The sequence below is a fragment of the Mobula birostris genome, chromosome 32, assembly GCF_030028105.1.
Source record: "Mobula birostris isolate sMobBir1 chromosome 32, sMobBir1.hap1, whole genome shotgun sequence".
NCBI lineage: Eukaryota > Metazoa > Chordata > Chondrichthyes > Myliobatiformes > Myliobatidae > Mobula > Mobula birostris.
In genome coordinates, this window is record NC_092401.1 from 24,649,892 (window position 1) to 24,672,626 (window position 22,735).

At 41.0% G+C, this 22,735-nt stretch overlaps 1 protein-coding gene across 6 annotated transcripts in view; it reads left to right on the top strand.

The window, feature by feature from the left end:
- The window catches only part of carm1 (coactivator-associated arginine methyltransferase 1), an 82,462-nt gene that overhangs the window by 26,402 nt on the left and 33,325 nt on the right, over positions 1 to 22,735 (top strand). For all 6 annotated transcript variants that reach the window (XM_072248383.1, XM_072248384.1, XM_072248385.1 and 3 more), the window contains 5 exons: positions 5,313 to 5,438; positions 6,850 to 6,956; positions 7,497 to 7,601; positions 9,895 to 10,005; positions 16,256 to 16,433. In XM_072248383.1, coding sequence (XP_072104484.1) covers positions 5,313 to 5,438; positions 6,850 to 6,956; positions 7,497 to 7,601; positions 9,895 to 10,005; positions 16,256 to 16,433 — 627 coding nt within the window. The remainder of the gene's footprint in view (positions 1 to 5,312; positions 5,439 to 6,849; positions 6,957 to 7,496; positions 7,602 to 9,894; positions 10,006 to 16,255; positions 16,434 to 22,735) is intronic.

Here is a 22,735-nt window from a genome sequence, read left to right on the forward strand (position 1 = left end):
TGATTTCCAAAAGGCATAAAGTTAAAGATGACACATTTCTTTAATATTTTAAACAAGAAAACTTTTTTATTTCCATCTTTTACAGTTTCAAAATAACAAAAAAAAAGAAAAGGACCCAAAGCAAAAGTTTGGGCACCCTGCATGGCAGTACTTAGTAACATCCCCTTTAGCAAGTATCACAGCTTGTAAACGCTTTTTGTAGCCAGCTAAGAGTCTTTCAATTCGTGTTTGGGGGATTTTCGCCCATTCTTCCTTGCAAAAGGCTTCTAGTTCTGTGAGATTCTTGGGCCATCTTGCATGCACTGCTCTTTTGAGGTCAATCCACAGATTTTCGATGACGTTTAGGTCGGGGGATTGTGAGGGCCATGGCAAAACCTTCAGCTTGCGCCTCTTGAGGTAGTCCATTGTGGATTGTGAGGTGTGTTTAAGTTCATTATCCTGTTGTAGAAGCCATCTTCTTTTCACCTTTGGCTTTTTCAGACAGTGTGGTGTTTGCTTCCAGAATTTTGCTGGTATTTAATTGAATTCATTCTTCCCTCTACCAGTAAATGTTCCCCGTGCCACTGGCTGCAACACAAGCCCAAAGCATGATCGATCCACCCCCCCCCCCCGTGCTTAATAGTTGGAGAGGTGTTCTTTTCATGAAATTCTGCACCCTTTTTTCTCCAAACACACCTTTGCTCATTGCGGCCAAAAAGTTCTATTCAAAAGGTTCGAAGGAACATCTAAACAAGCCTGATGCATTTTGGAAACAAGTCCTGTGGACTGATGAAGTTAAAATAGAACTACTTGGCCGCAATGAGCAAAAGTATGTTTGGAGAAGAAAGGGTGCAGAATTTCATGAAAAGAACCCCTCTCCAACTGTTAAGCACGGGGGTGGATCAATCATGTTTTGGGCTTGTGTTGCAGCCAGTGGCATGGGGAACATTTCACTGGTAGAGGGAAGAATGAATTCAATTAAATACAGACAACAGGAATTCTGCAGATGCTAGAAATTCAAGCAACACACATCAAAGTTGCTGGTGAACGCAGCAGGCCAGGCAGCATCTCTAGGAAGAGGTACAGTCGACGTTTCAGGCCGAGACCCTTTGTCAGGACTTACTGAAGGAAGAGTGAGTAAGGGATTTGAAAGTGGGAGGGGGAGATCCAAAATGATAGGAGAAGACAGGAGGGGGAGGAATAGAGCCAAGAACTGGACAGGTGATTGGCAAAGGGGATACGAGAGGATCATGGGACAGGAGGTCCGGGAAGAAAGACAGGGGGGGGGGGCGGACCCAGAGGATGGGCAAGGGGTATATTCAGAGGGACAGAGGGAGAAAAAGGAGAGTGAGAGAAAGAATGTGTGTATAAAAATAAGTAACAGATTGGGTACGAGGGGGAGGTGGGGCATTAGCGGAAGTTAGAGAAGTCGATGTTCATGCCATCAGGTTGGAGGCTACCCAGACGGAATATAAGGTGTTGTTCCTCCAACCTGAGTGTGGCTTCATCTTTACAGTAGAGGAGGCCGTGGATAGACATGTCAGAATGGGAATGGGATGTGGAATTAAAATGTGTGGCCACTGGGAGATCCTGCTTTCTCTGGCGGACAGAGCGTTGGTGTTCAGCAAATACAGGTTTGCCATGCTATCAGAAGGTAGAGCGTTCCTATGAAACGGTTCATAAGCTGGAATGTCGTAAAGTGAATAAGCAATTACCATATATTAATATGGGAAAATTTTTTGAGCATTCCCAGACCCAAAAAATAACTTACAAAATCATGCCAAATAACACGTAAAACCTGAAATAACAGTGACATATAGTAAAAGCAGGAATGATATGATAAATACACAGCCTATATAAAGTAGAAATACTTTGTAAATTGCAGCACTGTCTAGCATAGCAAAAATCTCACGGCAGCACTCTCGGCGGACGCACTTTCGGCAGAAACACGGCACAAGTGCTCTCGGCAGAAACACTCTCTCCAGTAACCTTTAAGCTATGAAGCTGCCAAATCATACCAAATAACACATAAAAATACATAGCCTATATAAAGTAGAAATAATGTATGTACACTGTAGTTTCACTTACCGGAATCGGGAAGACACAGTTTCCTCCAAACGCCATTTCTCATCGAGACTGTTAGGCTATCGAGAGCATCTCCAATGTTGGCGATTGCCAATTTTATATTGTATTCTTTCCAGATCTCTCGCAAAGACGCTTCGGAGTTGCCCTCTCTGTCAATGGTACTTCCAATAAAACGCATCACATTTTGCATATAGTGAGCCTTAATTGTGGCCATTAGACCTTGGTCGCACGGCTGCAGCAAAGATGTCGTACTCGGCGGTAAGAACACAACACGAATGTTACTGCCATACTGTCAGGCGGATCAGCAGCACAATTATCGACAATCACAAGACACCTATTACTGAAGTTATTTTCTCTACAGTATTTTTCAACAAAATGACTAACATATCCACTCATGTACTCAGAAAAAAGCACTTGGGTATTCTAACCACTAGGATGTGAATGGAACACAATGGGAAGTGTTTTCTTATTAATGCCTTTAAGTGCCCTCGGGTTTTTCTGAACGGTACACTAGTAGAGGCTTAAGGACAGCATCGCCAGTGGCATTAATAATAGGCATTAGGGTAAACCTGTCCTTCAATGCCTTGTGTCCCTTAACCTGCTTTTCTTCTATCGAAATAAATGTCTTGCTCAGCAATTTTTTTCCAATAAATTGCAGTTTCATCACAGTTAAACGCTTGCTTATACGAATAACCACCTTCTGTAATTATTTTCTTTAATTTTGCTGGAAACTTTTTGGCAGCTTCAGTATCAGCCAAAGCACTCTCTCCGATAAACATTAAGCTATAAAGCTGCCCTCACCTCAGAAACCGATCAAGCCACCCCCATGACTAACTTTAGATTCCACTTTCACAACACTTTCATCACCATCTTCCAGTGCTTTCTGCTTCAGTTTATTAAAAAGACTGGCTCATTTCTCCTTAAGTATAAGAAAACTTAAAGGAACATCACGTTTTGTACACCCATCAATCCACTCAAGCAATAGACTTTCCATTTTATCCATTATTGGATGCCGACTAAGAGAGACCACCTTGCTACGAGCAGAACCAACAGTAACATCAGCAGCTTTCAGAATTCTTTCTCTCTGCGTATAAATAGTGCGAATGGTGGATGCAGGCAAGTTCAACGCACGGACAATGTCCTTACTTTGTTCACCACGATCGAAACGCTTAATTATGTCTAGTTTTACGCTAAGTGTGACACCCTTACAAGTTCTTTTAGGCTTTTCCGATACCTTAGAACTTGTCTTGCTAACAGATACACAAAATAAATCAAGATAAAGCACGTGTTTAAGCAATGGCGGCTAGAATGCAGTTTCAGGGAAGAAGCTTGGCTGTTCGGGTGCACGCCGCCTTTTTTCGTAACAGTGAAAACACCTGTTGGCGAAAACAGGTAACTAATGTAGGTCTTTCGTAACAGCGAGGTGTCATAAAGCGAACGTTCGGAATACGTGGGCCACCTATACCAGCAAATTCTGGAAGCAAACATCACACCGTCTGTAAAAAAAGCCGAAGAAGAAAAGAGGATGTCTTCTACAACAGGATAATGAACCGAAACACCTCAAAATCCACAACGGACTACCTCGAGGCGCAAGCTGAAGGTTTTGCCATGGCCCTCACAGTCCCCGACCTAAACATCATCAAGAATCTGTGGATAGACCTCAAAAGAGCAGTGCATGCAAGACAGCCCAAGAATTTCACAGAACTAGAAGCCTTTTGCAAGGAAGAATGGGTGAAAATCCCCCAAACAAGAATTGAAGGACTCTTAGCTGGCTACAAAAAGCGTTTACAAGCTGTGATACTTGCCAAAGGGGGTGTTACTAAGTACTGCCATGCAGGGTGCCCAAACTTTTGCTTCGGGCCCTTTTCCTTTTTTGTTATTTTGAAACTGTAAAAGATGGTAATAAAAAAGTTTTCTTGTTTAAAATATTAAAGAAATGTGTCAGCTTTAACTTTACGCCTTTTGGAAATTAGTTCATCTTTTACTCGCTTAGCTATTCACAGTAACATAAATTTTGACCAGGGGTGCCCAAACTTTTGCATGACACTGTACCTTGTGTAAATTGGGTTGAATTTGCTATTCATAAAGCATTATACAGTAACAAATGAAACCAACTCATTGTGGGTGGTTATGTAACCCGGGTGAAAGGTTAAGAAAGTACATTATTACGTCTGGATTTCTAGTGCCTTGATGTAATTTGAATCTGTTTGTTTGCTGTGGGTTGCATAATGTACAAGAGTCCCACAACTGCCTACTGTTATGACCCAGTAACAATTTTGGATGAAGGATTGTTTGCCATTGAAACCATTAGATTCTACTGTGACTCCTTTATCTCCTGCACAAGACTTTCTTCCCCCCACCACCCCATAACAGCAGTATTGTGGTAGCCCTTGTTTTACTACTTCACAGCTCCAGACTCCAGAGGTCAATCCCGAGCTGTATGGTGTTTCAACATTCCACATATGATGATGTGGCTTTCCTCCACGTGCTGTTTTCTTTCCACATTCCCAACAATATTCGGATTAGCAAACTAATTACCACTGTAAGTTTCCCCTGGTGTGTAGGTGAATTGTAGAATGAAGGTTGGAAGGGAGTTGATGATAACGTGGAATTAATGTAAATATGAGTTTGATGGGTGATCTGTTCTCAGAAGGTCCAAGGGCCTGTTTCCCATGCTGTGTTTCTGACTAAAACTTAGTAAATCTAGAATCCTTCTGCCCTTGCTCACTCGGAATCAGTATTTTAAAATATAAAAGATTTTCCATGAAAGTAGCCTTCATCTAATGATAGATATTAAGAACAGCCTCACGAGTATCACAAAAAATGCAGCAGCTGACATCTTGATTGACTGCTTTGATCAGGGAGAGTGACAAGTCAAGATACAGTGTTTCTCTTTCCCAATTGTGTATAAATTGTTTGTTTCTGGGTGCCTGAGCTATCAACAAAATGTAATTTAACTTCCTACCAAACATCCTGTAACATATATTGCAAAATCACACATCCCAAAATCACACATTCATCTTTAAACTTGAAGTATACACAATGTAAAGATAACTAGATTATATACTATTCCCAGAGTAAGGTTAGGGCCACTGCCAGTTGCAGTGACAGCAGAGATTTGGAATATAATTGTTCTATATCAGTCTGGGGTTTTTTTGGATTTAACCAGAGGGCAAATGAATATGGTTGACTGATGCTGCACCTTGTGAGGACTTTTTAATTTTGATATTGGCTCTCTAATCCTACAGATGAGGCTGTCTGTGTATTTAAATGTGCAGTGAATAGGGAAACGGAATGCAGCCGGGTTGGCAAACAGTCCTTCATCATTACATTGGGATGTACCAGTGTCCTCCTACAATTCCCGTCTCAGAATGGTAAGGAATGTTTCTTTCTTGTTTAGTCTTCTTATCTTAACAGGTGAAACATGTGACTTTAGTTCAAAGGATATAAAAGATTGCAGATGGGATTGGGGTAGAATAGTGGAAACACTGTGAGCCGGTCTGTTGATTATCACCCTTTCTGATGTGAAATTCATGGCAATGACAGGCAGAGCCCTTTCCTGGAAAATTCTACATAAATATTTAATAATGTTCATGTTTTATACTCTGGTTTGGCATCTGGCTGACTAGGTTATTTTTGCCTTGTTCATTTTTAGCTTGCCAGGATCCAGTTCTATTTAAACTCACCGGGAATATTTATTATACTACTGTGAGACATTTTTAAATAAAAATTGAAATGAATACAGATATCAGAACTTTGTTGTATACTAGAACTATTGTGGTGGGGAGCAGTGAGTATATCTTGAATTATTTACCTGAATTGAATGTGTAAAGTTAGCCTTGTAGCTAGGAAGCTGTAAGTATTGCACACAAGTAGATTTTGTTTTATAAATTTCAGTTTAGATTGGTGTTGGGACTCACCATTATTGGAAGACAAATATTGGCGATTGAATTCAGAAGGAAAATCTGTTTGTGAATGAGGCCACAGACTATAAGATGTAGGAGTAGAATTAGACTATTCAGCCCATCAAGTCATTTCAGCCAATCCATCACACCTGATTATTTGTACCTCTCAACCCCATTCTCCTTCCTTTCCATGTAACCGTTGACACCCTTACTAATTGGAACCTTTCAATCTCTTTAAATATGCCCAATGACTTGGCCCTTACAGCCATATGTTGCAATGAATTCCATAGATTCATTGCCCTTTGACTAAAAAAGTTTGTGTGTGTATTTTTTTTAAATGAGACCCCAGCCCAAGTGAGAGGAGGGAGTGAACGAGAGCTAAATACTGTCAGGCTAAATGGTACAAGGCTGCAGCTGTTATTGTCTAGTGATTAATAATTTTTTAAAAGCTTGTTAATATCACCTGTGCTTAGGAGATTGGAAGGTTCTTTCTGAGTAGTTCATTCTGAGCTGTTATATGCCAAGGAGGAAGCTTATTTGTGTTGGGCGGGAAAAAACCTATGACATTTTAGACTTTCCATCTTGCCTTCCTTGACTCCAGATGCTTCAATCAATTTGAAGGCCTGATATTTATTTACTCCATAGATTAAGAGCATTGGCTGTTTGGTGATTCTACTGACCAGTTTAACAACAGATTGTAGATTTGTTTACCCTTGCATTGCTACAGCCCCACAGTCAGAATTGCTGTAGATGACCTGTTTGCTGAATTGGGAATAGAGAAATTAAAATGCTAGTGGCAAGGATTTCTACTTGGGTACTTGCAAGACCTGAGATTACCAGCACGTTTTGAAGCAGTTCCGTTTTTATGTTGCCTTCCCAGAGTTTTACTCCTTTTTTAATATTCTGAAAAACTGCAGAGGACACAACATTGAACGATCTGTTTTCAGTGACCGGACAGAGGAATCTTCTGCTGTGCAGTATTTCCAGGTACCATCTCCTTGTCTGGTTTGTATTTTATATTTTTTTTATTTTTGGGGAATATCTCCAGACTGTACCAGTTCAGTTCTCGTTCCTAAATGTTCTGACTTTCTAGATTATATCCTTCGGTTCTTACTCCTTATACTCATTATCTCATTAGTGCTTAGCACTGGAAGTTTTCAACAGTATTCTGGGGGTTAGCCATTCTGAGATTTATTAGGAAAATGTTGGGATCCATAGTAGTTATGGTAACAGATATTACAACATCTTAATTTGAGCAGAATTGATATGGATTTATGAAAGATGTTAATTTTGCCAAATCCATTTAGAAATTATCACCAGCAGCACTCTAGATGGAGGGGATGATTAGATGTGGTGAATTTTGATTGTTGCATGAAATTAGGGTTGGTGCCATTGGGGATAATGTTTTGGACATTGAAATTTGTTGAAAGGTAGGAAATGCATGAAGAATGATACAATAAATAATTAAACTATTGCTTTGCACAAAGATTCTTATGAGCTGATTTACTTTTTAACATCTTTTTGCAGTTCTATGGATATTTGTCACAGCAACAGAATATGATGCAAGATTATATACGCACAGGAACCTACCAAAGGGCAATACTTCAAAACCATGTAGATTTTAAAGACAAGGTAAGCATTGAGCAGCATTAATTTGCAGAGTTTAAATGAGTAGCTACTTTTTGTGTTCTACCTTTCCATGAAGTCACATTATCATAATGGCAAGATCGTTGGGCGTATTGATAAACAGGGAGACCTTGAAGACAAGTCCACACACAGCTTCCTGAAGATGATTACACAGGTGGATTGGATTATGAAGGTACTTGGTATGCTTTCCTTTGCAGGCCAAGACATTGCGTATAAGAATTGGGACATCATGTTGCAGCCATATAAAGGTAGTCTGCACATGGGTATTAATGCAGTTCTGGTCACTGCATTATAGGAAGGGATGTGTAGCAATAGGAAGAGTGCAGAGAAGAGTTGCCATGATGTTGCTTGGAATGGAGGACTGCATTATAAGGAGAACTTGGATTAATTTTTACTAGAAGGCTGATTGTACAGAGTTTTATAAAATTACATTGGATGTACAGGGATAAATTGGAAGCTTTTGTTCCAGGGAAAGGAAGCTAGAACCACAGGGTACAAATTTAAGTTGAGAAGTTATAAGCTGCTGGAGGAGGTATTAGAGCTGGATAGAATAACATTAAAAGAACAGTGCTTAGATAGGAGAGGTGTAGAGGGATATGCACCTAACTGGGGCAAATGATATTAGAGTGAATAGCTATCACAGTCATTAGGGTCCTGAGAAGGTCTGTTTCTGTGCTGTGTGGTTCTACTTTGAAATTAGGATTTAAATGTACGCAGAAGTGACTTGAGTTGAATTTTGATGGGCTACTTGGTAAAGTGAGGTAACTGCTGTGGCTCTATGGTTGAAATTATTGACTGAAAATTTATTGTGCAGTAAAATGAAGTTAAGGCTGAATCCTGTATAGAATGGGTGGTAAATCCTCAAGGTAGGCGAGTGACACGACTACAGTGTCAGCTGGGCTTGGAGGATGTAATCTGAAAGGCAAAGAAGATGTAGTTTTTTTTGGGCTCTGTCCCACTTCACCTGCACCATTCTGTTGTTTTGCTCTTGTCACTGTATTTATTGTTAATTTTGTACTTATTATTGCCACACACATGGTTTACTCTGTGAGCTTTATGCAAACAAGGAATTTTATTGCCCCTTGGTGTATATTACGTTAATACGTACTGATATACTAATTAAGAGCTGGTGTCCGCTGGAAAGATGTGCTGTGTTACATCTAACGAGATGAAGCTGTGTTGGAGTTCCAGACTGCCATTCAGTTATCGTACAAGAAAGTGTGTGTGAAAAGGGCAGTGGTAGAGCTCCACATAGTTCCAGTCCCCTGTAGAGCTGTTTGGCTATGAACCAAATACTTAGGTATTTTTGGGAGATCTGGAGGGGGATGAAGCATTTTTATTAAAGGCATATTTTAACACTTCAGGAAACTGCAGAATACATTGTTTTACCTGTAACATAGAAGAATGTCACTATTTAAGAAGGCACACCAATGGATATATTTCATTAGGAGATTTGGTATTTCACCAAAGATCAGCCAGTTTCTGCAAATGTACCATGGAGAGCATTTTAACTTGTTGCATCACCGTCTGGTATGGAGGGGTCACTGCACAGGCTGCAGAGGGCTGAAAACTCCGCTGGCTAGTCTCCCTAGCTTCGAGGATACCTTCAAAGGACGATGCCTAAAAAGGTGGCATCAATCAATAAGGACTTCATTCACTCAGGAACTGCCCTCTTATTGCTACCATTAGGAAGGAGGTACAGGAGCCTGAGGACACACGTTTTAGAAATAGCTTCTACCTCTCTGCTGTCAGATTTCTGGACAGACGATGAACCAATCCAGAAACACTATCTCACTATTTATGCTATCTTTTTGCGCTACTTATTTAGTTTTAAATGTATATTTATTTTTTTTTTTTTTATTGAGTTACAGGGCCGAATATGCCCTCTTGGCCCTTCGACCCATGCTGCCCGGCAACCTACCGATTTAACCCCAGCCTAATCACAGGACAATTTATATTGACCAGTTAACCTACCAGCCTTTGGACTGTGGGAGGAAACCAGAGCACCTGTGCCATGTGGTCACAGGGAGAATGTACAAACTCCTTACAGAGGTGGGAATTGAACGTGGGACATTGGTACTTTAAAGCGTCATGCTACCATGCCTCCCCAATACATATTGACTGTATTACTGCTGTAAAACAACTTCCACAACGTATGTCAATGATGCTAAACCTGATTCTGAAATATAGCTCTAGCATATCCATCAAACTTAATTCATGGAACAATTATGATCACTTAGTAACGTTGCTGAGTGGTTGATTAATGTCTCTCTTCCAGGTTGTACTAGATGTTGGTTGTGGCTCTGGAATCCTGTCATTCTTTGCAGTGCAGGCAGGAGCACGGAAAGTGTACGCGGTAGAGGCAAGCACCATGGCCCAGCATGCTGAGGTGAGTGCTTGTTTGTATCCCTTTGCAACAAAGTGACCATAGTGACGACTGGAAAAGTAGTGAAGGCATAACTTTCCTGGTTTCTGTGTCGTTTGAAGTCGGGAAGGATATTTCAGCTTTGGACATTGATAGTAGTGTTTTCTGTTTTGATGTGGTAAATCACTGAGCATTTGCTTGCTGCACCATGCACACAAGTCAGTGCCTCTACATTGCTGAAGGTGCAACACACACAAAATGTCGGAGAAACTCAGGTCGAGCATCTGTCAAGGGAAATAAACAGTTAACATTTTGGGCCAAGACTCTTAATCAGGGCCGAAGGTGCCAACATTCAGGTGAGGCTTTGAGATGAGATCCCTTTTGGTAGGAGAAGAATAACACATAGAACAGTACAGCACAGCATAGGGCCATCCTAATTGTATCCCTTATCCAATGCCAATTCAGTTGAACTGATTGATCAATTATCTTTTTTAACTGTTCAGATTACAGGTGTCCCCCGCTTTTCGAACGTTCGCTTTACGAAACCTCACTGTTACGAAAGACCTACATTAGTTCCCTGTTTTCGCTAACAGGTGTTTTCACTGTTACGGAAAAGGCAGCGCACGCCCTGAGCAGCCGCTGTCCCCCGGATTCGGAATGGCATTCTCGCCGGCATTGCTTAAACACGTGCCTGTGAGCAGCCGTTTTCAAGATGAGTTCTAAGGTATTGGAAGAACCAAAAAGAGCTCGTAAGGGTGTTACACTTAGCATAAAACTAGACATAATTAAGTGTTTCGATCGTGGTGAACGAAGTAAGGACAAAGTGAGTTTGGCTTGTGGAAGTTGAGGAAGATGATGTTGAAGAGGGTTTGGCATCCCATGACCAAGAACTGATAAATGAAGAGCTGATGCAGTTGGAAGAGGAAAGAATAACAATCGAAACCGAATGTAGTAGCGAACGGACTGAAAGTGAAGTTGTCCAAGAACTGAACGTGAAGCAACTGCATGAGATTTTCGCTGCAATGATAAAGTACGACTTTAATTTTGAAAGGGTACGTCGGTTTAGGGCATATTTGCAAGATGGTTTGAGTGCTTACAAAGAACTGTATGATCTAAAAATGCGCGAAGCTCACTGAGTGACAACAAAATAACATACATATTTAAGTCACACACACAAAAAATGCTGGTGAACACAGAGGCCAGGCAGCATCCATAGGAAGAGGTACAGTCGATGTTTCGGGCCAAGACCCTTCGTCAGGACTAACTGGAAGAAGAGATAGTAAGAGATTTGAAAGGGGGAGGGGGAGATCCAAAATGATAGGAGAAGACAGGAGGGGGAAGGATGGAGCCAAGAGCTGGAAAGTTGATTGGCAAAAGGGATACGAGGCTGGAGAAGGGAGACAATCATGGGACGGGAAGCCTAGGGAGAAAGAAAGGGAGAGGGAGAGAAGCCCAGAGGATGGGCAAGGAGTTATAGTGAGAGGGGCAGAGGGAGAAAAAAGAGGGGGAAAAAAAAGGAAAGAAAAAAATCATAATAATAAGGGATGGGGTATGAAGGGGAGGAGGAGCATTAACGGAAGTTGGAGAAGTTAATGTTCATGCCATCAGGTTGGAGATATTTAACTTTTATCATATTTAAGTCACTCAGTTATTTTTTTCTCTCTCCTGTCTTTGGCATTTACCCATTCTTTGTAAACTTTATCTCGACTAATAGAACTTCCATTCCATTGATAACTTTTGATTCTCGTTAACATATCCAAATGACATTCACCTAAATGGTTTCTCAGCTTGTTTTTGAGTTGATTCATTAGGCTAAAACCTCACTCACAGTCCACACTAGACGCAAAAGAGGTTCCCCCAATGTCCATCAACTGCGCAAGGTCGCAAAACTGTTCATTTTGAAGTACAAATGCCACCATTTGAGAAGAGTTTGAAATCGGTTTGGATTTAATTTTTTCTTGCATGGAAAATTTGAAATCATTAAACTGTCTAACTATTACTATGTTTTCAGCTAGAAAATCATGATATTTTAGACATAAGGCATTAACTTGTTCATCGCTAAATGTGAAGTCACAGTCTGAAATTGCGGAGAAGTCAAAAGCTGACCATTCTTGTACCTCAACTTTGATCTCCTCTGGGTTTGATCGTTTTCACTCTCGCTCATCTGCACTCAACCATAACGTGTAGCGGGTAATGACGAGTTCTGTTGCTTGAGCTTTTGTACACCGTGCAAATGCGATTTACTTGCCAAATGACGCTTCAGAAAGTCAAGTTTCCAAATATCATCCCACTTCTTTCCACTAGCAAATTCTCCAGCAACTTTCGCATCACAACAGTACAAACAGGTAACTCCAGTTTCCGAAACATACATAAATATTTCTCCTAGCTGAACGTTCATGACCTCATGAGCTTTCGGTTCAACAGTTTCCACTATTTTGTTAAACCATTTAACTTTAAACAAATTTGCAGTTCTTTTACGCTTCACACCCTTCACTTCTTGTGAATTCGACATAGTGAATCAATATTTTTTCCAATAAAAACTTAGTAAGCTATCTACAGGATTTGAAACAGATCTTGGTAAACTTTACGATATGAACACTGTCCGCCAAACATGGCTGCCGCCGTGATGCAGCTGTACAAACCGGAACAGGAAAGGTGAGGTGATGTAAGTTAGTGACATGCACTCTGGTATTTGAAAAACAGACTAACTAGTTAACAGAAACAGTTAGCTAAAAGATTATTTTTAATAAGTATAATTATTAACTACATTATTTTAGGTAACCAACCACTTGTGCGCTCATTAATTTCCTTTGTGCGCTGGTTGAAAAAGGTGTGTGCACACGCACACAGCTTAGAGGGAACTATGACCCGAAGTAAGTACTAAAGATTTAAATTTAAGGGGTCCAGTGTGTTAGAGGAAATGCAGGTATGGGTTTGGACACTTAATAAGACCTCTGCATAGCTACTGATATTTTGAATACATGTATAGCAGCTCAAGCAAGTTGGGCTTTTTCTATTGAAGTGCCTTCCCTGTCAGATACTGGGGCAAATGTTGTTTCAAATTTTGCTCAGCCGTATCAGTTTAATGTCCTGAATTGGGATTGAGTGAGTATGGAGTAATTCTAGCCTCGGTGCAATTATAAATTCTGTTGCTTGATAACTTTTTGTTTTCTCACTTAAATTGGACAAGATTGGGAGAGAGAACTTAATATGACTTTTGTCAATGAAGATTGGTTGCGAGTTCTGAAAATGATTAATTCTTCTTTGATATGTGCCAATCATTGTTTAATTCAATTTAAAATTGTTCACCATTATTATTTAACAAAGGAGAGCTATCCAAAATATATCCTAATACAGGTGTCCCCCGCTTTTCGAACGTTTGGTTTATGAACCCTTGTTGTTACAAAAGACCTACATTAGTTCCCTGTTTTCACTAACAGAAGGTGTTTTCACTGTTACGAAGAAATTCAGCGCGCGCCCCGAGCAACTGCTCTCCCCGGGATTCGGAACTGCATTCTAGCCGGCATTGCTTTAACACGTGCCTGTGAGCAGCCGTTTGCAAGATGAGTTCTAAGGTATCAGAAAAGCCTGAAAGAGCTCGTAAGCGTGTTACACTTAGCGTAAAACTAGACATAATTAAGCGTTTTGATCGTGGTGAACGAAGTAAGGACAAAGTGAGTTTGGCTTGTGGAAGTTGAAGAAGATGATGTTGAAGAGGTTTGGCCTCCCGTGACCAGGAGCTGATAGGTGAAGAGCTGATGCAATTGGAAGAGGAAAGGATAACAATCGAAACCGAATGAGTAATGATAAAGTACGACTTTAATTTTGAAAGGGTACGTCAGTTTGGGCATATTTGCAGGATGGTTTGAGTCCTTACAAAGAACTGTATGATAGAAAAATGCGCAAGGCTAAGCAGTCAAGCAAGCCTCCCACAGCAGATGATGAACCTTGACCTTTGACATCGAGGCAAGCAGCGATAGAAGCAGATGACCTGCCTGCCCTGATTGACGATGAGATAACACCTCAGTGTCCCACCACCCCAGCCCCCGGGCCACGGACAGATACCGATTCGCAGAGAATGCAGTGGTAGCAATGCTGGCGAGAATGCCGTTCCGAATCCAGGAGCGGCTGCTCGGGGCGCGCACTGCTTTTTTTCGCGCGCTGAATTTTTTTCGTAACAGTGAAAACACCTTCTGAAAGCGAAAACAGGGTACTAATGTAGGTCTTTCGTAACAGTGAGGTTTCGTAAAGCGAACGTTCGAAAAGCGGGGGACACCTGTATAAATGTGATTTGGCAGTTGTTTTTTCTTCTTTTTATCTATAAAATTGTACTGCTCCAGGAGTTGGTTCCTAATGGGTTTTTTTTCCTTTTGTAGTTGGGTTTTTTTTTAGTTAATTGGGGTTCTCTTTTTTTTTACTTCCTTTTTCTTTTATAATTTTTTTCGTTAGCATATATAAGTTTTTTGTCAGCTTTATTATATATATCTATCTATATCTATGCTTATACTAATTTGTTGAACTTTTGTATTTTATAGCTGTGGAAGATTATATATCAATAAAAAGATTTTAAAAATGAAAATGAACTTTTTGTTTACCCTTCTGAGAAACCCGGAGGTGTTTTTTTTAAACCAGTGAATAATGAAATTGTGCTTTCAGGGAATAGTTAAATACTGCCAACCTCATCTTCTGTGTTCCACAAAAGTAAAACCATGAAAGTCTTGAAGAATATAACTGCCTTTGCTTCCATTGTTCTAGGAGAAGCTGACCTCTATTTGATAGCTACTAACAAAATTCCCCCTCTTTCCTTCCTTCTCCTGTGTGCATGATGAGATTTGATGCAGACTGTCCCACATTTCCAACTAACTCTGTGCATCCAGCTGTGAATTTTGTGCTGAGGTTTTGCAGAAAAGAGCATCCCAGACAAAAATCTCTCACGATCTACTGCTGGCCCCAGTTCACGATTTGAGATGCCCTGCTGTGTAATGACCTTTTAATGGTACCTTTTTAGTCCAGAAAGATAATTTGCTGTGAGTGTTTATATTGAAAAAAATATTAGGATAAAATTAGGATTCATTGAAGCTCCCAAGCTGCACGTTGTTTTGTATTTGCAGATACTTTCGTTAACTTTATGAAGGGAAACAGTGTTGCTAGTAATTCAAATTTTACAACTTCAGAATATCCTTTTTTTTTGTTTTTAAACAAAAATTCACCCTGTACTGAAATGAAACGTTATTCTTTTGGATTGTCGACAATTAATTAAGAGGGGTCTTCATGATTATTGAAAAGGGGCCTAACATCTTGGGCTTGCTGCAATGCATTCCTTTACTGGGTTATTTCAGGTAGGCTTCTATGTTGGTACATGTGTTGCACCATAAATACTAATTAGATTATAGTATTACACTTCCATTGCAAGTCAGTTCCTTGTATTGCATGGTGTGCAGAAAGCACTAGAGGAGGTGATGGGCAGGTAAGAGATGAGGTGAGAGAGGGAAATGGGATTGGGTAATGGTAAGGATGGGACATTACTGGAAGTTCGAGAAATTGACATTCATGCTATCAGGTTGGAGGCTATCCAGTCAGAATATAAGGTGTTGCGCATCCAACCTGATGGCATGAATGTCAATTTCTCGAACTTCCAGTAATTCCCTCCACCATTTTCCAATCCCTTTTCCCTTTCTCACCTTATCTCCTTACCTGCCCATCACAACCACCTCTAGTGCTCCTCCCCCTTTTTCTTTCTTCCATTGCTTTTGTCCTCTCCAGCCCTGTGCCTCTTTCACCTATCAACTTCCCAGCTCTTTACTTCATCCCTCCCCCTGCTAGTTTCACCTGTCACCTTGTGTTTCTTCCTCTCCTCCCCCCCACCTTCTCACTTTGACTTTGACTCCTCATCAGGGCTAGAGAGAGAAAAAAAGATGAAGGGTTGTGGCCCAACACATGGACTCTACTGTTTTTCCATAGATGCTGCCTGGCCTGCTGAGTTCCTCCTGTACTTTTTGTGTGTGTGTGTGTAACAATTAAGTACAAGTTTTGCTGTCTGCTGGGATTTTTCATACCCAAGCCATATTGATAATTAAAATGTGAATCAATTTCTTAAAAGTTAAACACTAGAATGTAGTAATAAGGTGTTCATGGTTTTTCCTGTTTATTATTGGAGGATTTCTTGGGATATGATGGGAAATCTGCGCTTTCATCTAAACCTGTGATTCCACAATCTGTGAAGTAAGTTATTTATCCTGGAAATCTCGACTGATATGCTTATTTTCGACTGTAGATGCTGGTGAAAAGCAACAACCTAGCAGATCGCATCCTCATCATCCCAGGGAAGGTGGAAGAAGTTAGCATCCCAGAGCAGGTCGATATCATTATCTCTGAGCCTATGGGTTACATGCTGTTCAATGAACGCATGCTGGAGAGCTACCTGCATGCCAAAAAGTGGTTGAAACCAAATGGTAAGTTTAATTCTAAGTGTGAATAGGTGAACCAGATTGATGATCTGAATGATAGAACTGCACTACAATCCGTTCATCGTATCTTCATATTGAGCCCTTCCACTGCAATGACTTTGTATTTTGCGTCTCTTTTTTAAAAAAAACGTGAAATTTAAACAAGAGTTCAGTAGGCTATCTGAAGTAGTATATACAGTGCCTTGAAAAAGTGCTCAGCTCCTACAACTATTTTCACTAATTTTCTAAATTTAAAATGTATTGAAGTAACATTTTTGAGCTGACTTGCAAAACCTTGTGCAACATGTCTGCTCAAAAAAAAATTCCAAAACCTGCCAACAATTTACTCAAAAACAAAAACTAACATTGTGAGGCTGCAAAAGTATTCGTCCCCTTTGTAATTACTACACTAACTTTCCTCAAGTGCAATATATTACCTTACCAACTCACCCAAGTTGTTGATACAGGGCAAGTCAGGGAAACTATAATAGAGAAGCACAAATCTGGGGGACGGTACAAAACTATCTCAAAGACACTGAACATACCTCAGTGCTCAGTGCAGTCCATCGTGAAAAAGTAGAAAAGATAAGAAATCACAGCCACACTACCTAGGTAAGGCTGCCCTCTGAACTTAGTCGCCAGAGAAGAATGGCAGTTGTAGGAGAGATTACTGTGACACCATTGTTCACTCTGAGTGAGCTGCAGAAGTCAGCGGCTGGAACTGGAGATGAAGTCATAGCTCCACAATACCTAAGGCTTCGTATAAAAAGAGCATTAACGGAAGAGTGGCAAGGAAGAAGTTCTGGTTTTAAAAAAAAAACTTAGTAGATACTGTAAAGATGTGGAAGAAGGTCTTGTGGTAGGAGGAGACTAAAGAGGAACTTTTTGGCCTCAACACTAAGTGATAGGTGTGCCATAAATCTAATACTGTGTCAGCTAGACAACACCATCCTTACTGTAAAGTGTGGCACAGATAGCATTATTTTATGGAGGTGCTTTTCAGCAGCAGGAAATGGAAATCTGGTCAAGACTGATGGGATAATGAATGCTGCTAAATATAGAGATCCTGGATAGAACCTGCTAGCCTCTGTCAGAAAGCTTAAACTGGGGAGAAGTCCATCTTTCAGCCCATCTTTCAGCAGGACAACAACCCAAAGCACACTGCCGGGGTTACTATGGAGTGGCTTCAAATAAAGAAAATTGATGCCCTGAAGTGGCCCAGTTAGTGTCCTGATCTCAGCCTGATCAAATATTTCTGGCAGGACCCTCAAGATCAGCAGTCCCCAACCACCGGGCCGCAGAGCATGCGCTACCAGGCTGCGAGGAAACGATATGATTTGGCGATAGGAGTCAGCTGCACCTTTCCTCATTCCCTGTCACGCCCACTTTTGAGCTTGAATGCACGCGAGGTCATTACGCATGCGTTATCCATGTCAGCGCGGGAAGGAGATCAACTCCTCGAGCTTGCAAATGACGGCGGGCTGAAAAGCATGTTTGACATAATATCGCAGCCGGCATTCTGGATCAAAGTCAAGACTGAATATCCTGAGATAGCCACGAAAGCACTGAAAACGTTGCTTCCATTTCCAACATTTCTCTAATGAATGCAACGAAAACTAAATTGCGGAATAGACTGGACATGAGGAACCCCCTTCGAGTATCGCTGTCTCCCACCACCCCTCAATAAGACCGTCTTGTTGCAGGGAAACAAGCACAGGGCTCCCCCTGATTCAGCGATATTGGTGTGTTGCAATGATTTTATATGTTCATACGGGGAAAATATTGTGCTGTGTGTTTAATATCCAGACGTTACTTAAAATGTTACGATGCTATTGACTTGCATAACCATATAACAATTACAGCACGGAAGCAGGCGACCTCTGCCCTTCTAAGTCTGTGCCGAACGCTACTCTCACCTCGTCCCACCCACCTGCACTCAGCCCATAACCCTCCATTCCTTTCCTGTCCATATACCTATCCAATTTTTCTTTAAATGATAATACCGAACCTGCCTCTACCACTTCTACTGGAAGTTGGTTCAACATTTACTTCAAGCTCCCCTGATAATTGACTTGTCGCTATATTCATGCGAGGAAAATATGCGCTGTGTGTTTAATATTAAATTCGTTAGATAAACCCTTTTAGAAACGAAATTAAGTGTATTAGCCACTTATCACTGATATTCCAGTCGTGATTACCACCCCCCCCGAACAGAATCGCCAAAGATGATTTGTGAAAAAATCGTCATGTACACGCGTGCACAAATGACACGTGCACTGTTGCCTGCGCAAGGCTTCACGGTCATTGTAGTCTTTCTCAGGGTAAACCCAACGTGTTTGACTGCTACTCCCCCCCCCCCCCCCCCCAGTTGGCCGGTCTGCAAGAATATTGTCAATATGAAACTGGTCCGCAGTGCAAAAAATGTTGGGGACCCCTGCTCAAGATTACTGTGCACTGCCTCCCCCCAGCTAACCTGACACAGAGCAATTTTGCAAGGTAGAATGGGCAAAGCTCGCTCCATCATGTTGTGCAAAGCTAAAAGTCGTCTTCAAAAAAGATTGTTGACTGTAATAACTGCGAGAGGTGTTTCAGTTAAGTACTAAGCAAAGGGGAATGAATACTTTCAAATGCTGATATTTTAGAATTTGAATTTTCAGTTTGTCATGCTTCACAGTTTTTTCTGTTTTGGGTTCTATTGTGAAAAAAGCAAAATGTGATTTGCAATTAAAAATTTTCGTTTAAATTGATCAAAATCCCTGGTTATAATGCTCAGTTATGTGAACAAAGGCTTGGACGTGTGAATAAAGGGTTGGGGGCTGACTACTTTTACAAGGCAAGTATTGATTTATCTATGCCTGTGCTTTGATTAGCTTTCTCCCATAACTTGTAATAACTTTGCATTTCCTGGATCTTACACAGAGCACAGAGCATCAAAGGTTTGGTTATCGAGCTCCATTCAGATGTCTCAAAAACAATATAGCCAGTGAGGTGGAATCACCTGGCTGGTGACACTTGCACGTAGCTTCTCTGTACCTCTGTGGGCAACTTCACTGGCTATATTGTTTTGATTCATGCTGGAGAAATAGTTCTGATAATGAATTTTAACAGATTTCACGGTTGGTTGATGCCCTGGTGGGCGAAGAAATTCCCTGGATATTGGAGAATTTGGTCAGCTTGAAAGCTGATGATATTGGCACAGATAAAAAGTTGGTTTCGTTCTCCAGTTAGCAAGCTTGAAGCTATTGAGGTTCCAAACAGATATATGCTTGGAAACAGCTAGCCATAATCTGGATGTACAGTGCCTATAAAAAGTATTCACCCCCCTTGGAAGTTTTCATCACAGTAGATTGAATTTGACCTTTTGACACTTGATCAACATAAAAAGACTCTTTCATGTCAGAATGAAAACAGATGGCTACAAAGTGATCTGAATGAATTACAAATATAAAACACAAAGTAATTCATTGCATAAGTATTCTGCTGAGGCCTCCATTGATCAGCATTGACTATGGATATTGCGTCCCAGCTTTCTGGATGTGCAAGCCTGGCAGTACGATTTGGAGAGCAAGCTGTTGCCCAAGTAGCAAGCTCCCCCTCTCCACGCGTCTGATGAACCCAAAGGAACGGCATAGACTGATACAGTTTGGTACCAGCAGCATCACAGGAGTTGCCAGCCAACATTGAACCCAACGTAGGACTGTCTTGGGGACTCTAGCTCCAGATTTTTCCCTTGGGGGTTTCCCCATGAGTGGGTATAGCCGCAAGGCAGCAGAGGTTTTCATTCTCCTAAATGAGCTGCCAACTACAGCTGACAAGCCCTATCTGCCCGAAGCAACTGGTTTTAAGGTGCCAATAACCAGCTTTTGCCCCTTCTGTTAGTAGAAACAGTTCTGCCAGGCTTAGTAGCTAAAGCCACGCATGAATACCAGGAGCCGGACTTGGTTGTCAGAGGCTATTTAAGGCACACACCATTGGGAGCATTAATAGGTAGTGGGAGCTTGTTCCCATTACCACTCCTGGCTATAACAACCTTAATGGATATTCCCCCCCCCCCCTTTAATATGACACATCAAATCATCACTGGTGCAGCTAATTGGTTTTAGAAGTCAAATAATTAGTTAAATGGATATCTGTTTTTGGAGACCTGTGTGCAGTCAAGGTGTTTCAAAATACACATGTATCTGGAAGGTCCAACTGCTAGTGAATCAGTATCCTGGCAAAAACTACTCCATGAAGACAAAAGAACACTCCAGGCAACTCCATGACAAGTTTATTGAAAAGCGCAAGTCTGGAGATGGATACACGAAGATCTCTAAGTCACTGAATATCCCTTGGTGTACAGTTAAGTCAATTGTCAAGAAATGGAACAAATATGGCACGGGCTGTCCTCAAAAATTGAATGACTGTGCAAAAAGTGGGCTAGTGAGGGAGGCTACCGAGAGACCAAGTTACAAGCTTCAGTGGCTGAGATGGGAGAGTGACGAAGAGAAAGCCACTGTGAGGGGAAAAAAAACTCGCATGAAATCTCAGCTAGTGTTTGCTAGAAAGCACGTGGGAGACTCTGAAGTGAGCTGCAAGAAGGTTCTATGGTCTGATGAAAACATAACTGAGCTTTTGGTCATCAGACTAAATGCTATGGCATATGCCAAACACCGCACATCATCAAAAACACACCATCCCTACTGTGAAGCATGGTGGTGGCTGCATCATGCTGTGGGATGCTTCACTGCAGTAGGGCCTGGAGTGCTTCTGAAGATAGAGGGTAAAATGAATGCAGCAAAATACAGGGAAATGGTGGAGGAAAAGCTGATGCAGTCTGTAAGAGAACTGCGACTTGGGAGATTTGTTTTCCAGCAAGGCAATGACCCCAAGCATAAAGCCAAAGCTACACAGGAATGGCTTAAAAACAACAAAATTAATGTCCTGGAGTGGCCGCGTCAGAGTCCAGATCACAGTCCAATTAAGAATTTGTGGCTGGATTTGAAAAGGGTCATTTACTCACAATCCTCATGCCATCTAACAGAGCTTGAGCAGCTCTATAGAGAAGAATGGGGGGGATATTATAACATCCAGACCTGCAAAGCTGATAGAGACCTATCCACACAGACTGGAGGCTGTAAATACTGCCAAAGGTGCATCTACTAAATACTGACTTGTGCAATTATTTATTTTGTTTTATACTTGTAATTAATTTAGATCACTTTTGGAGATGTTTTCACTTTGTTCAACAGAAAAAGACTTTTTCATATCAGTGTCAAAAAAAACCCAAATTAAATCCACTGATTCAATGTTGTAAAACAATAAAGTGTAAAAACTTCCCGGGGTGGGGGGGGAGGTGAGTACTTTTTATAGGCACTGTATATCTATCCTGATGCAAAGACACTTTTCACTGCATGTCTCAATGTATGTATGACATAGAAAGCTAATCTTTAATCAATAGTTTGGCAGAGGGGTCTTGATCTCATAGTTCCAGATTGGATGATGAATTGGGGCAGATGTAAAGGGAAAGGCGTGTGCATGATGTGAATAAGCTGAGTGGCTGAGGATGTGGCAGATGGGATATGATGTTGAAGACTTTGAGCATGATGGAAAAGCATAATTTTTGTTATGATGTGAGATTAGGTAGTATTGATTCTCAAGCACCAGAGTCCGGGGTAGTGCTAGGAAATGATGTTGAGGTAGATCAGTCATAAGTCTTAATGAATAGTGGAGCAGACTCATAGGACTGGATGACCTACTGCTGCTTTTATTTCTTGCATTATCCTGCACTACATGCTCTTCAGTAACATATCAAGTTTGCAGAAAGACAACTTGCAGCATTGCTGTTGTTGGAGGGAGGTTAAAGAAATTGTGAAGTGTCCAGCTTTCTTCACCACCCTTTTCCCCAACATCTCACAAACCCACCAAGGATAATTAAATACTACTTTTAAAACCTGTCCAAGTATGCAATCTATTGGTTCCCTGATCTTGAGGTCATGGAGGTTTTAATAATATTGTGCATTGTTAGTGTTGTTCCTGTGGTTTTGAAAAGTTGCTGGAAAGGTTTAAACACCAAAGGGATTCATACCTCATAAACCTGACTTCACCAGACCATTGCTTTTTACTTCATACCTCGTAAACTTGATTTCAGTAGACCATTGCTTTTTATGTTTGCTAAAATATTTGCCCACAAGGTTTGTGCATGTTTAATTTGCTGGTGTTTTTACACCTCCAAACATAAATGGTGTTTGTTAAAACTGAAGTCTGTCCTGTAGTTGTTGTGGATTATTTTGCACCTGGGTTCATAAATGTCTTGTGTGGTTGATTAC